Here is a 16,042-nt window from a genome sequence, read left to right on the forward strand (position 1 = left end):
TTGTAGTTTAATCGGTCTTAACACATTTACATTTCTTAATATAACATATATATAAAGTTAATTAGAACATTCAATAATGTTTTTTAAAAAAATGTGTCTTTAATCAATCTGGAAAAAAAACGGACTCTATCCTAACACTACCATTAACACTATCCAGAATTCGAAGCCAGCCAGAAGCCAGCAGCCTCGGTATTAGCAAAAGCTCAGATGAGTTAAAATTCAGTGACTGGAATTAATAAACAGACTGGGAAAAATGTGAGTAAATGACATTTATTTTGTCATATAAATCTTTTCCACCTGCTTTTGATTTTTGAGGTAAAATATGTTAGGTAACAGTGAAGCACATAGCATCTTTTTATTATCCGTACCTCTTTCAATCGGCAGAGTGCTTTATTTTCAGTTGACAGAAAATCCTGCAGTCTTTGCAGAGTTTCATAATTTCTTTTATTAAGAAAATAAAATTTTTCATGAAAGAAAAGGTTATTTTTACTTGTAAATGCTGCCAGTTACAGTTCTTGGAATCTGCAAAAACCAGTATTTCCAAGGCAATACTGAAAAAACTGGAAATCGGAATGAGTCAAGAAAATTAGTGCATCTCTATAAAACAGTGGAGACATCTGACCAGTGTGCAAAGTAATGTTGCTCTTTAACTATATATAGCAAGGTAATGTGTCCACAGTCGAGTCACAGTTTACATTAAATCCATTATGTGAATTTAACAATTACAGTAAGTAAGTAGACATAAAAAAACGTGAATGTTACAGGTAATTTTAAAAAATCTTCTGGGATTAATAAAATATTCTGAAATACAAAACCACCAAAAAAAAAATTTATTATTCCAGGTCATTCATCAAAAGTGCACTTTTTATGAAATATTTTAGCTGTGCGCTGTGTTGTTGAACAACCCTGTCGCCAATACACTGGAACCTGAAAAAGTAGATTTTAAAAAGTGTTTCTTGTTGTGTTCTAATACATTTTTGACCATTAAATTGAAACTACTCACTCCTAAGAGACATAAGACTTCACTCACACTAATGTCAAGCAACTTTTAAAATCAGGGTGGAATGTAAAATGGCTTGTGAAACTCAACGATGATGTAGTTATATAGAAATAAGGACAGAAATTTTGAAGTTTTTCTTGTACTGGTTAGTGGGACACGCTCATTCTAGTCTGAAAAGATTGGAAAAAATGTCAGCTTATATCAAAGAGGACTGACGTTTGGTCTAGCCATGATGTTAGCACACGGCTCGATCATGTCACTCACTGTTTCTGCAATTCCAGGCTAAATAGGTTTCCGAAAGAGGTTTGCACATTTATTGTTGGACATAACAGTATATGCTTGAATTGAATCAATGTCATCATTTCAGCCAAACAAAATCAAACACAAGCACATTCACCTGAGGCAGGGGCTCCCTGCTGAGCTACCACTGTTACCACCACCACACTCCACCTGTAACAAGCTCCTCCAAGTCTCTGGCTCACTCTGTAGCCCCCTCACGCCTGCAGCAAGTCTGGGTAGGTAACATTGTTTCTCTCTAATAGTATCTCTTGGTCTCTCAGCCTCATAAAAAGAATTATTATCAGCTCTCTTAAAAATCATCAAGCACAGATGTAAAAAGGCTCAAGAGCATGAAATTGTAGCTACTAAAGGGTGTACTTATGCAACACTAGGGTGTGATTCAGGCCTCAAATAGCCAGAGCCATTGAAGAAAGACACTATTGCAGCGCGTGACAGAGACAATTGAAAAAAAAAAGCAAAGAGGAGAAGAAGAGGGAAAGAACAAAATGTGAAATGGAAAGGGTCAGAGAAAGACAGCATTTTATGCCACATATGTAATTCTGCAGGGTTTTGTTTTATTTTCTCAAAGCACGTTCCCTTACTGACTCGTGCATCAAACAGCGCGACAACAGAAAGCTTATCATGTTGACGGCTTATCTCCTACTTTCACCTCCTCAAAGCAATAAACACACACAGAGCAAGTGGAAGATGGGAAATGCACAACAACAGAGGATGGCTCTTCAGGATCAATGCCACTACAGCTTTCCCTGTCTTTTTTTTTTCATCTTCCAGGTCCTGTCCGAGAAACAGAAACAGTCTAAGGCTGTTGACGGAGCTATGGATTATCCTGTATGCATGGAATGACCGATGTGAACAGAGTCTGAAGCATGAAGGACACCGATCGTGTCAGCCAAGGCAAAGGCATATTACAACAGAGCGCAGACCTCAAGGACTCAAGTAGATTAAAACTGATTGAAATCCCATTTGTGGCATTTGTGGTCTGTTCTGTCAGCATCCCTCCCCGCCCGTCACCCTCCACCCGCTCTCTTTTTCAATGTTCCCAAAGTGAGCCGAGTGTGAGTCTGAATATAAAACAAATAAGATTGCATTTGTGGAGACAAGCGCCTCAAATTTGCATGGCAATAATATCAAGCTGTGAGATTTTGTAATATGAACAGCAATAAAGAAGTGTGTGTTTGTGTGTGCTTGAGCGCTTGTGTGTCTGTGTATGGGTGTCAGTTTTTTGACAGGAAACAACGTGACATTATGGAAGGAAACTGATAAATCACTATCTGACAGAAAAATATGTACACAGATGTGCATCTGCGTACGGGCATGCTCGAAACCAAACATTCAATTCAGTCACACGTGCATGTACACACACCTTTAACCAAATACAAAAACGCACCATCATGCGTTTAAAATGCTTGATGCTTTTATTTTAGTTAGCAGAAGATTTCAAATCTCAGGTTATTTAGGGGATTTAGGGATTATTATGTAGGTTGTTTTATTATGTTGTATAAAGCTTTATAATGGCTGGCAGGAGGCACTGCCTGCAAAGTCCCCTGTGTGCAGCAATTGCCACATATTGCATGCAAAATCATCAGCTGTGTGTTAATTTTAATTATTTTAAGATCATAGTAAAATCCTCCTGCACAGATGCGGGTATATGCTGTTTACCTGCAAAATGAACCACTAAACCTACATGCAGTGCATACAGATACATACCTTGCTTTTGTGGATTTACTATAAGTTGTTACATTTACTGCAGGCCTATCCTCTCTAATTTGGGGAGGAGGATAGATCTGAGTCTACAGTACGTAACACTGATTGCAGAATTTTTACATCTATAGCTATAGTATGAAGAAGAAACAGGAAGACTGAGGGGAAAATCATCACACTTTACATAGGTAGGAATTCTAGTTTATTTTAGTTGCAAAAGCAAAAATGCAGTAAAGCCTAGAGCTTTCAACAGAGTACTTAATTGCTTAATGGTTAAATAAATTATGCATATAGGATAAGTAATTACACACCTAAATACAATGGTCAAAACAGCTTCTTCATGCTTTGTGTTGAGCACTTCGAATTGAAATGTGCTTTGAAAAGGAAAAAAGTTCCATGACACAGTGTTCCCCTGTTAATGTATGTAGCGCATATGCACACTATCGGTCTTCTTTTTTTTTTTTTCAGTAGTTGGTTATACCTGGCATCCACCTCCACGGGTCTCTTGAGGCAAGCTGATAAGCTTAAGCTCTCTTGAATAAGAGTCATATCTAGCCTACACAAAATGCCACCATGCGCCATGGAGTCCACGTTGTGACAAATACTTCCTGATGTTATCAAGATACTGAGGATTTATGAAACATGCATACCGCTTATTTAATGGCAAAAGTGAAGTGCCTCCACAGCGCGAGCGGTTATGTCAATAAGATCGGAACTTCCTTGAAACGAAACACGCGCAGCTCAGTGTGAAGCAGTTTAGCCACAGGAAGAAAATGATTTTGGAGAAAGACCAGATTTCGAATGTCATGTTGACTCCTGTCTGCTGAACAAATTGGTATTAACGTTCAGTCCATTTAAAGACGGTTCAAAGCCGTCTCTTCATGAGATCAGCAGGTAAAAAACAGTCAAACAGAGCACTGAGGATATGTAGCTCCTCTAACCAGGCATACAACTGTGAAGGCACAGTTGAAAAACAGGCAAAACAAGACATCCACAGTTACAGTTCACTGCAGGTCTTTCTTGATAATAGAGCCATTTGTTCTGCCTTCACCTGAGCACACAACCTCCCCTCCCTCAATGTGTAGAGGCCACATCATGAGAGAGAGTAAAAGGCCATGGGGCTGCAGTGAAGATACCTCATTTCTTAAAATTCTTTGAGATGTAATGGAGCCAGAATGGTGATAACGAGAAAAAGCTTCGAGATGACCAAGCTCAAGCTTCCCCTCGTTAAATAAATGTATGCGAAGATGTCTGGGCAACAACTAATGAGCCCTTTTCTACTGTAAACAACCATTAAGTTTCTTTTCTTTGTAATGATCATTTCTCTCCCTTTTGGCTGTCCATTGAAAACTATGCATTTACCATCTGAAAACACATTGTGAGCACTTAGCATTTAGGGGATGTTTTAGTTTAGTTATGCTGATATTTTGGAGAGCTTTTTGCAAGGTGAGGATTCTTAATCTTTTATTCAGGAAATGCAGAGATTATGTGTTGTATCTCAGTAATAAAAAGTTCAGTTATGTCAAGATTTGTAATAACAACGCTTACAGTGATGACTTCCCACTTGAAATATGAATGTTAGCATTTTTCTTCGTGTAATTGCTGCAGCTGACTTTGCTATTTCTATGCTACTGAGCTCAGTGAAACACAGTTGGCTTTTTACTCAACTGGATAAGGAAACTACTGCCCGACTATATAGGATTGTAAGGACCAATATCTGGTGATGTAAAAATCTGATGTATCAGCCAAACTTCTTTTCTTCAGAAACACAAAATATTAAAACATTTCTCCAACATTTGTATGCATAGTTATTTATGGGTCCTTACTAAGATGATTTAACAATGCAGTTCATATTTGATGTCAACATGAAAGTTGCAGACGATCTTCTGGCAGACAAAATATGCAAAATCAACACTTGTAACATTGTTAACCAATGTTTCTAACATCTTTTTATATTTTTATTAATCAGCTATTGCAAATTGCTTGTCAAATAGCTAATATCGGTTCTGCTTATATCATGTAGCTACTTGTATTTGTTTAGAATAACTGTCTCTAAGTCTCTGACAGTCAACATTAAGAATTCCTTCATCTGCAAGATGTCTGCACGTATTACACTCTCCCAGAACATTTCAGTGTATTTAGATTTTTGCATCACCGTAGAGTGACAGAAATTTACATGACCACTAAATAGCCTCCACTCGGGGCATTTTCCAGAGTTTGGCTTTATCTTGTGCAACTGTATAAAATGTTCTCTTTTTTTGAAATTGCAGCTCATATAAGCAGATAACCACAGATGTCGACTTCAAATTGCTTGATCTAAAGATGACAGTCTTATTATTTTGGATCTTATTATTAGGATAAAGCAGCCTGAGAAATTAAGCAAGCACTCACATTTAGAGAGCTTAAAGCAGCTTTCATTTTTGCTTCCACATGACAAATGTTGCTTTTCTTCTCTATTAATAATATCAATAACAATAAGAACTCTGGTTGGACTAAAACTGACATTATTACACAGGAAGTGCCACTCTTCCTTGAAAAATAAGTCCATCTGTTGGTGAGGGATTTAGAAACACCCCTGGAGCTTCTTCTTCTTCTTTTTTTTTTTTTAAAGATGAAACAGAAAAAAAGATTTAGTGCAGGTTTTACTAACATAAAGAAAGCCCTGTGATCCACTTTGCTCCACACTGTAGGTTTATCCACCTTAAGCCCTAACTAAAAAACAGCGAAAATCTAGCTGCCCCGAGACTGTTGATGCAGTTTTCTACGCTTGGATATGGCTTAATTTTACATTCAATTTTCTTTACATGCTTCAAGGAAAACACAATTCAATGTAAAAGCCAAACAACCCGGAGGAAAATCGTGTTCATGTCTGAGTAGTTTTCACTCTTAATGACAGCAAAGCTAAGTCAGAATCTACCCCTGCCCCTGCCCCTCTCTCTTACCGTCCACACAGGCGGGTCTAGCTCTTGTAGTTCCAGCGATCTGGCCCTTCTTACAGGCACAGCGGGCCGTCTGCCTGGCGATGGTCCGCCGTGGTTGGCTGCTGTCCCTGTCCAGCGTCACAATCTCACATGTCCCCGCTGCCAGCTGGCCTGGAAATGACATTGCACCACAGGACACGAGGTCAGAAAGATGAAATCATAAACAGGGCAAAATAAATGACTCTGTCTCTTCTGTTAAATTTGTGTTATGTTGTATGTTCAGCAGTGTAGAACTTTTTTTTAAATCCTTGGTAGCTCAGCTGACAGGGCAGCAGGTTAACAATAGCTAATTTGTAGTGTCAGGTCTTATGAGAACAACTAGTGCATGTGTGCATTCTGAAATGTCCTTATCTTTAGCAAAGACTCTAGACATATTAATATGCATGCTAAGATCATTTAACCTCAGAAAGGTAAGACTCATTGTGCTGTACCGGTTGTATCCTGGAAAGTAGATGCTTTATTCCCCTGCTGAAGTACAGGCAGGTGTGATTTTAGTGCTGGGTTTAATAAAAGCTAGAGAGGAGTAAGAGCAAGGTTCAATGATGGAGCACATCCAGGTTCTTCTATTTACATTTACAAGACAGAGCACCGGCCTTGGTGAAAGTGTGCACCTCTTGATGTCCTTTTAATTGCTCACGAATTCAACTTTCTTTTTCTAAGAGACGTTGCGGTGTCTAACTTGAATAAACAGATTGGAGATGTGAAAGGGCTAGATGAAAAATCTACTTTCCTTTAACTGATTTTAACCACATCAGCAGGAATACCATTTTTGCCTCTTTCACCGTGAAAGCGATTTGCGTTCATTAAGGTTTGACAGGCCTGAGATCCTTAGCCCTCGACATCTCCACTGGAACCGCTCACAAGCCAGCAGAGGGACACTGTAATGGGGCTGACTTTAAAAGACAATGGTGGAGAAATTACTTTTAAATTTCAGCCACCTAAAGACTACCCATGAGCTATTTCCCATTAAGGGCCACATCCAATCAGTGCACCTCTTTGAAGGTAATGTTCCCATTACCCATGAATAAAACGCATGAATACTGATGAACTTTGTAATTGCTGCCAAGCCCCACTGTCTTACACACAGACATATCCTTCCATGTATTCAATCAGGCGACCTTTGGCCTTGTAGCTGGGCCCTTGCTGCTCGCAAATTAACCTTTATCTGTGTGTGGAGGCCCTCGGATGCCATCTTGGAGAGGCTTATCGGGATCTAATTGTGATTGGCAAGAGGATGGAAGTTGTGATTAAATCTGGACTTGAGTCGCGAACACTTGGGTGGCTAGCTTAATGAACTGAGCGGCGAGGGGTCACACCCAGGGTAATGGGGATCTATCAGGATTCATCCACATGCAGGTACCTGCGGTGGCCATGGTCACACACACTGAGAACACGGCTGTGTGCATATAATATTTAGCTTGCTATACTCTTACATGTGCTATTTGAATAATATGTCTATGGATATAGGTTTGCATGTGTTCAGTACCTTCAAACGTTGATTAAGTAGCATTATGCTGCACTTTAATTAATATATTTATATAAGAAGACAGATATTCAAAAATTAATTGATGTAACAAAACGTTGTCTCTGAGAATTAGACAGAGCTGTAGTGTTTTAGCAATGGGTAAGGGTTCAGACACATGGATCCGTTACTCAAACAAATTCCTGGAATTAATCTTCTCACTGGTGATACCTGAAACAACACACCCCTACCAGTCACGGACATTCTTCAGTTTAATAGTTTAACCTTTTAATAATTTAATTATTCTTCTTTTGTTTCACATTTTTGTGTGTTTTGCTGACACCAAAAAATTATATCCCAAACGAGTGAAAACAAGCTTAAAACATCTCCTGACATATTTTCTGCTGAAACAAGCCAAATTATTTTGGCAGAAGTGCTACTTCTGTCCAAAATGTCAGAAACACAGTGTGAAAAATGCTTTGCAAAACTACTGCGACTGCTTCCAAGGAGCTGGCAGGTCACTGATAAACGAATGCAGAATTAGCTAACCCACTTGGAAAAGTAACACAAATTTGGTATTTGCCCAGGCAGATGCATTTGATGGTTCACTTGTCAAATATAGGGTCAAAGTAAAAGTACTGTACTCCAATAAATGTCAAATTAAGTACCAGATCAAAGTGGCCAATTATTTCAACTACTTTATCGATGTAATTAAGAACAGCACCCATCATTACCCATGTCCACCTATATTGTCTGTGTGTCTGTTTGTGTGTGCATGCAGCCAGTTACCAGGCGTTATTGGTATACAATTTATTATATCTATAAATACAACTCTACAAAGAAGACAGGAGACGTGATTAGAGATGTGCAGAAAGATAAATTAACACAAGATGCCTTTGCTCAGAAAGGCATGCCAACAAAATTCACTGTCTGAAATGTTTTGCAGTGAGATGAAGCGCCCCTTCCCCATCGAAACACACACACACACACACACACACACACACACACACACTTGCTCTTCTTCTCTTTCATGCCTTCTTACTTAACATACCTCTTGCATCTATTCTATCTTTAATGCCTGATGTCGGATAATGATGTCTGAACTGCTGTATGTGTATTTACATCTATGCGCATCTTAATGCTACTCACTGCCTTCTTCCTGCTTCCTCTTTTGGAACTCTTCCATCGCAAGACGCTGGACAGACTGTTTAGATCTGTCTTATGCAATCTTGTGAATCACTGTGCCACCGAGTTACCATGTGCGAAGTCAACAAGTTCAGAGACTGTGGCTGATTTGACGCTGCGATCCTCTGTTGTTGGTCTATTTTGAGTCGATGGAGCTCATTAATTGACTATGTTTCATCAAACAGGGGTCTTGCTCTTGCCACCACAGCTGTAGCTGTCAGGAAACTGAATTAATATCTGTTTTATGTTGTTGTCTTGCCGTGTAAAGTATACTACTTCTTGGTATGACGATGAATCTTCACATTTTAAACTGAGGTTAAAACGAAACAGTTCCTTACTCACATTATGAAGCTAAATAGGACAGAGAAAAATATTTCATGTTTTATTTAAATGTATATTTTTGAGCTGCTGACACTGATCTTAACTGTTGGATTATATACCTTTAAAACTTTGAAACAGACCTTTAAACTGGTCAGGAATTGCTTGGCAACAACTGGTCGCTAGGATAAAATGAGTAGTCCTTGAGCAGCTTCAAGGACTTCAAGTGTTTGCTGGAGGTTGCTAAAACTGATGACTAAAGCTTGATTTAGACTTCCCACTTAGACTGTGGCAAACCAACTTACATACTAACTGCAAGCTCTTTTTATTCCTACAGTGCAACTTTCCACACCATTTAATTTGTTGTGGTATGCGTCGACGAGACGTGTAGTTACATTTCTCAGGAGGTGCATTTCAGGTTGCATAGAAGCTTGCAGCATAAATTTAAAGGGGTTAAAGCGTAAGTTACAACTTAGATCTGACACATTCATATGTAAGCCCCAATCACACATGGAGTAAAGACCGGTCAGTAACTCCACGGTAACCACTGGTTGCCAAGAAAAAAATGTGTATCCCCCAAATCTAAAATTCTTTGCTGTTGCTAGGTGACATTGGCCAAAACGAGCTAGTTGAAGTTGCTAGTTGTACTGAAAACCTTGCAATTGTTTTGGTTGCTAGCAGTTTGTCATGGTCAGCCTTAGTTTATATGGAAGACGCAGGCTTGTCTCCAAACTCTTGCCAACTACGAACCGCTAACAGTCCAGCACAAATCAGAAACACACACTGCTCACTTTCTAAAACATTTTGGTTTCAACGTAAGGCACAACCTTTACTTTGAAGATTAATGGTTTCCATTATCAAATTGTGTTGCAGTTTGTTCAAGTTTCATTACAGCTCACTGGTTAGTTAGCAAATCTATGTAGACAAGTTGCCATTTTCAATCCAACAATAGGCACCCCAGCAATCTGCTTGCGACCAAAGCAATCACAAGGATGTTTTTGTGCGCAGTACCTTTTATGTGACAAGCAAACATTCACCAACTGACCGGGAAATACACATTTTTCCAGGGGGTAGTTGATGAGTATCTAGGCTTGTGTGACTGAGGCCTTGAATTGAAATTGTCAAATTATTCAACGGGTTGAATTTCTGTGCACGTTTGAACACATTTTATGGCTGTAAAACTCAAAAACAATTTCACTTTTAAATTGAAGTGTAACAAATGTGTTTCATGGAGTTTGGTCAATGTTAAGATAATTCATCCATGCCAGCTGACGCAAGACTTTAATGAGAAGAGTTAAAAGCCATTATACACACGCTAACATGCTTAGAAAGCAGTTTGATGTTGGCCAGGTATTATATTCACCTTCTTCATTCATCATATTAGATGTTAACCAGTTAGCACTAACACCAGAAACACAGCTCCACAGGTATGTCCACAGTAAGTAATTAATCCTTAATAATAACAAATATCTTCCTCAGATTTCACAGTAGTCCATAACTAAACCAGTAATAAAATGTAAAAATATGGTCCAACTTTCGAATTCTTGCAATAAATTCTAAATCAAATTTCCGCAAGCATCCTTAATATGCTACTAAAAATGATAATAAAAAGTTAATACTAAAAATGTATCTGGGTTGCCATCCTGAGGAATTTGTTTCTGCAGACAGTTTTACAGACAGAAAGATATTTGTTTGATAGTTGGGGGGAATCTCACAGAAGTCTTTAGGGAAATGCCAAAACAAGTTCTAAATGCAAGTGTTCTAGGTGTTTCAGTTTTTCCAGATAATATGTAAGAGAACTTGAAGACAAGCTGGTCTCTATCTCCCAATAACGTGGGAGTTGACTTCATTGCTTCTTTTCTAAAACAAATTGCTCCAAGCATCCCTGTGGCTCTGCCTCCAGAATACAGTGCCAAGGATAGGACAGACTCTGCCACTGTGAAACACAGCAAAGCTAAACAAACAAAGAATAAAAAAAATGAACCGAACCAAATCTCCCCAACACAACAAAGTATCCCTCCTCCCACTGGTCCTGGGGGATCTGCAGAAAAAGTTGAAATGTTAGAGGATACACAGCTCCGATAAGGCTCTCTCACCACAGCATAACTGCACATTTGGTCCACAACACAAACTCTGTATTTCTCAGAATTAATATGAAATATCATTGTTCATTTACAATTTATTACATGCACTGATGCAGTCTTTTCACAATCATCCCATGAAGAAAATGGACCGTGACGAGAGGAAGCTGTAATCCCCTTTTTGGGGATAGCCACATAAACAGTGGAGAAAAAAAATCAGAAACTGGAAGGAATCCTTAGAAAGAAGCCCAAAGCTTGTACTAGTAGTGCTATGATTCATCATCAACCTTATCGGCTCCTGTTGTTGAGCAGTTGTCAACTTGGCCAGCCAAATGCCTGATTAAAATGTATGTGTGGCCACCCTAGAGTGAAATGAAGGCTCTGACTGTGGCAGAAGATGAATGTGACACAGTGTATGACTTAATGCAATGTAATGTTATTGACATGCTCCTGTGTCTTATTATTCCTTTTCCCGCTATTCAGCACATTAAAATTGCACAGCCATACAGGGCTATTTGACAAATGTCCAGCATGGCATTGCAGGAAGACTTGACTCGACCCCTGCTGCTTGCATCTTTTGCTTTGCGTCTTTTTCAGAAGGTGCTTTTTCATTCATTTTTTAAAAATATATTATTTTTTGTCTTGTTTTCCTGCTCAAGAGACCCAAACGCAAGAAAAAGCTACTTCTAAGAATCTGCTGATCTGAATGTCTAAGATATTTATAAATGTGTGGTTAAGGCTTGCTATGAACGGTTGGTATAGTTTGGTTGCTGTTTTTTTTCTCTTCTTCTTATTCTTTCTTGGTCCTTTGAAAATCTAAAGTGTGTTAGACTCATGCTGAGATTGCATACTGTGCTAAACAAGAAGCTGCTATTACTGAACCATTTTTGAGTGTCCTCGTAAATGCAGCACAAAAACACATTCTGACATGACATTTACTGAGATACTGAAGTGCGGTCTAACCGAATGAGTTTTTAATTAGCCCTCATTTTCCAGTAATACTCATGGCAGCGTACATAAGAAAGATGAGTCCTCCCATGCAAAAAATAGTTGCAAAATGTCTCTGGATGGTAAATGAACACCACGGCACACATTTGAAGTAGTAAATGAAATTCAGCCATTTAACAATGGCGGTGCAACAAACAAATTATAAATGGGATGTACATGGGGATAAAACCTTAACTGCTCACAGTGGCATATGAGAAAAGATGGTCCCATCAATTACTAATGCAAACACAATTAGCATTTTTTTAAATCATTATTATTACTATTATTATTATTATTGGGATTTTTTTTAAAGCAAACTAATACATGCTGCCTCAAATAACATGCTGCATCATGTTTCAGGTATTATAAACTGATTGTAAATTATATATAGCACCTTTCAAGATAAATATCATAAAGTGCCTTACAGCACAAAAATATTAGTCTACAGAGTTTGCATATTTATATCCAAATATCTGTTTATAAAGAAGGTATAATTAGCTTAGGAACCAGAATAATTTGATCTCATTTTAAGCGCTGATTGACTGGAAGGTAGGCTTGTGATTGTACTATAATAACAGGATACAGGAACAGATAGATATAATTGGAAGCCCACTTTTTAATGCACAAAATATGTAAAGCTTATCCTTAAAAATATTTAGTCACATTTAAATTTCAAAGACAATCATTGGGACGATGTTATTGGACACATTTAGCGGCAAAGCAATAGTCTTGAAAACTGTATTAGGAGGAGATAACAGGAGCATTGTAGTTCTTTAGAGTCGCCACACATTTGCTGTCATTTGAACCAACCAAGTGACTACCATCAGCATCTGTGGAGCCCTGTGATCTCACTAGCATGGCTAAAATTATGCTGTGTAAGGGGAAGAACCTTAAATGCTGAAATGTATACATGCAGTATTGATTTGTGTATTAAGCAAACATTGTTGTAATTGTGTCTCCAAGGAGCCAAGTCACTTGTGTATATTGTGCAGCTGTGAAGCAATTACAACAGTGCTAACACGCAGATATGCAATACATGTAATGTTTAAACAAAAAATTATTTTTCACATACTCATCATTTAAGCTAGTTGGAGACTGCCATTTCTGTTCGGAGAAGTCACAGTGTGAGTGTGAAACATTGCCAGGCTTAAATACTATATCACTACAGCTGTTTGGATCGAGACAAAAGAGTCCAGCGCCAACATTGCAAGTCTATACGCTGTTTTAGCCAAATGTAGCATTAGTAGAACCTTGGTGTCATCATCCTACCCTAAAGCCTGATGGGCTAGCTTTTAAACAAATCCTTTTAACAAGCCTAATCAAGGCTGGAAGAGCAAGTTGAACAGCATGTGGTGTGACGGGAAGGAGAGCAGAGCAGACGATATTACAGCTTCAGGTAAAAAGCAGAAAGCTGATGGAGTGTCAGAATGAAAGACATATTTAAAAAAATAAAAATAAAAAAACAACAATCATTTTATGTTTTAAGTGAAAGGGTTTTAGCTTAGCAAGCATAACATAACGCATCTGCTCAGCTAACATGTTTAGCTAAGCTAGTTAGCTTGGCTCAACAAACATACAAGATCAAGGCATACAGCCTGATCCTCTCCAAAATCGTCCAGCAACTTCCACCTTACTAACCAGCATGACACATGCTGTATTTCCTCTAAAACAATCCACTGTCTTTAGAATCTAAATAATCTATTCTAAATTATTACCTATTATCAATTCTAAAAACAATACTGTAAACCATAGTTTCTGATTGGCGTGGAGCATATTAGCATAGTAGTCAATTAACTTTAATAAAAACAGAGATACACTTACTATTATTTTATTTGATTAATAGAATATAATTGTTGGAAGGTAGATTTCATTATCTTTTATAAAAACAAATCTTGTTAGGTTGCTCCATCTCCGGTTAAACTAATCTAAACCAATCTCCTAGTTTCTTTTTACTTTTTCCTAAGGGCAGCTGATATCTTGAACTACTTTTTGACTTGCTCTGGATACTTAATTAAAATAAACTCAGAAAAATCTAACTGATTGACACACACACACACACACACACACACACACACTAGACTAGAGTGACCAAAAACTCATAAAAAGTTAGCCTTGGAATTATTAATACCTCATCTATGCTGCCATGAGTCAGAGAAAGTTCTGGGGACAATTCTCATCGGAGCGCTTCTTCATCATGCAGAGAGAGAGTGAGGGAGAAAAAGAACTGTAGCTTGGCCGATCTATTTTGGGTGAAGCAAGCTTGTATGAGTGCTTCACTTGCTTTGAGGAAGTGGAAGTGATTTGATTTTTCTTTGCTGCGTTTTCCCCTAAAATGTTCAAGCAAAGAAGCAGTCGCACTGAGGCACAAACACACACACTAAAACATACAATTATGCATGAAAGAATATAAGCAGACAATGCAGCACACAAACTATTGCCAAGGATATAACCATGAGACAGACTTCTATCGTCCTCTCTGTCTTTCTTACATACAGTATGTGCACTCAGACATACTTAACTGAATATTGCCATGCAACCATAACGAAAATTTAAGTAAGTCGAGCCTCTGCTCTGCACAAATCTCATGAAGATAAATTTTCTGCTCCTAGTTCTCAATGTCTAAAATTTCCAGCACAAGATAATAAGCATAAAAAGAGCTGCTTTTAATTCCAGTCAGTCTCTCAGTGATGACCCATGTGCTAATCAGTACAAGTTAGTATATTAATTTACAAAAGTGAAATGGCAAACATGGTCCACATTATACTAGGTAAATATTAACAGTTAACATTTACACTGGGAATGTGTCACACAGATGTCACATCAGAGCTGCCTCTCTCCTGCATAGGGTGGCTGATTAGAAGTTGTGACCCATTTCTCTTAAAAAAGAAAAAAGCCATACATTTGTCATGCTTTTCGATATTCACATATAAGAAATATTAAAAATAAGCAACACAAAAAATGTTTCTCTCTGACAAAAAAAGCTATAACATCTGCCGCATATATTAAAACAACCCAGTACAAGAAGGTTTATAAGATTTGCAAACCACTGCATTCTTTTCATTTAAGTTTTACACAATGTTTCCACACAAAGGGTGTGGGCTCAAATCCACAATCTGGCTGTGTTGTGTTTACATGTTCTGCCTGTGTCTATGTGGGTTCTCTCTGAGGAACTCTCACTTGTTTTTCTCACAGTTCAAAGACATGCAGATACAGGAGTTAGGTTAATTTGTGACTTTGAATTGCCCACGAGTCTGAATAGTTTTCTGTGAGAGCCTGGAAACGGTTTCTCATAGGGTGATCCTGAATTGGATAAGCAGAAGAAAAGTGGTGGATGGACAAAGTTCCAACTGCTTTGGAATTGGGTCTGTATAATTTAAATAAAAAATTTAAAAAAAGTAAAAAAAAAAAAAAAGCAACTGTGGCTTGTGGGGACATGAGTTTTAGACCCGCACAATGGAGAACGTTTGGCTGAAATGGTTTCTCACTTTGTTCAAGAAAACTAACAGTAGCACCAGCTACCCTGAGCAACCGGAAGACATTGGAAGCTAATGATATCCCTTGAATTAGCTCACCTAAGTAAACCTTACAAAGGCTCTCTTTCTCTCATCTTGTCTCTAGCTTCACCAAACAGTGAATGACTTTGAGCTTTTAGGAAGAGGCGAATGTGTACTGAAAAGGAAAAGAAAAAAAAGGAAGATTTGTAATGAAAATGAATACAAAAAATACAACTAGTTTAATTCTGACTATATTTTATGGACTAAAGTACTGTAAATAGGCAGGGCCACAACTCTTAATCTTTCAGTTCAGGTGTTTTCAGTCCCACCGTGTCACTGGTGTATTAAACTCAAGGTTCTAGCCATGAAGTTTGCCTTTACAGTAGGGCTGGGCTATATGATCTAAAATCAAAATCACATTCACATGGACATTTTCCCTTGATTTCAGTGCATGTGTATTATTATCACACATACACACATATATTTTTCTTACACTCAGGGTTCACTAGGTACAGTATGCTAAAATACTAAAG

The 16,042-nt window shown here is 38.1% G+C and overlaps 1 protein-coding gene across 4 annotated transcripts in view; it reads right to left on the minus strand.

Moving 5' to 3' along the window:
- The window catches only part of LOC309692387 (chemokine-like protein TAFA-5), a 163,860-nt gene that overhangs the window by 67,211 nt on the left and 80,607 nt on the right, over positions 1 to 16,042 (minus strand). For all 4 annotated transcript variants that reach the window (XM_082510807.1, XM_082510808.1, XM_082510806.1 and 1 more), the window contains exon 2: positions 5,944 to 6,093. In XM_082510807.1, the coding sequence (XP_082366933.1) occupies positions 5,944 to 6,093 (150 nt within the window). The remainder of the gene's footprint in view (positions 1 to 5,943; positions 6,094 to 16,042) is intronic.

This window comes from Aulonocara stuartgranti (genome assembly GCF_965226115.1).
Source record: "Aulonocara stuartgranti genome assembly, chromosome: 17".
In the NCBI taxonomy this organism is placed as follows: Eukaryota; Metazoa; Chordata; class Actinopteri; order Cichliformes; family Cichlidae; genus Aulonocara; species Aulonocara stuartgranti.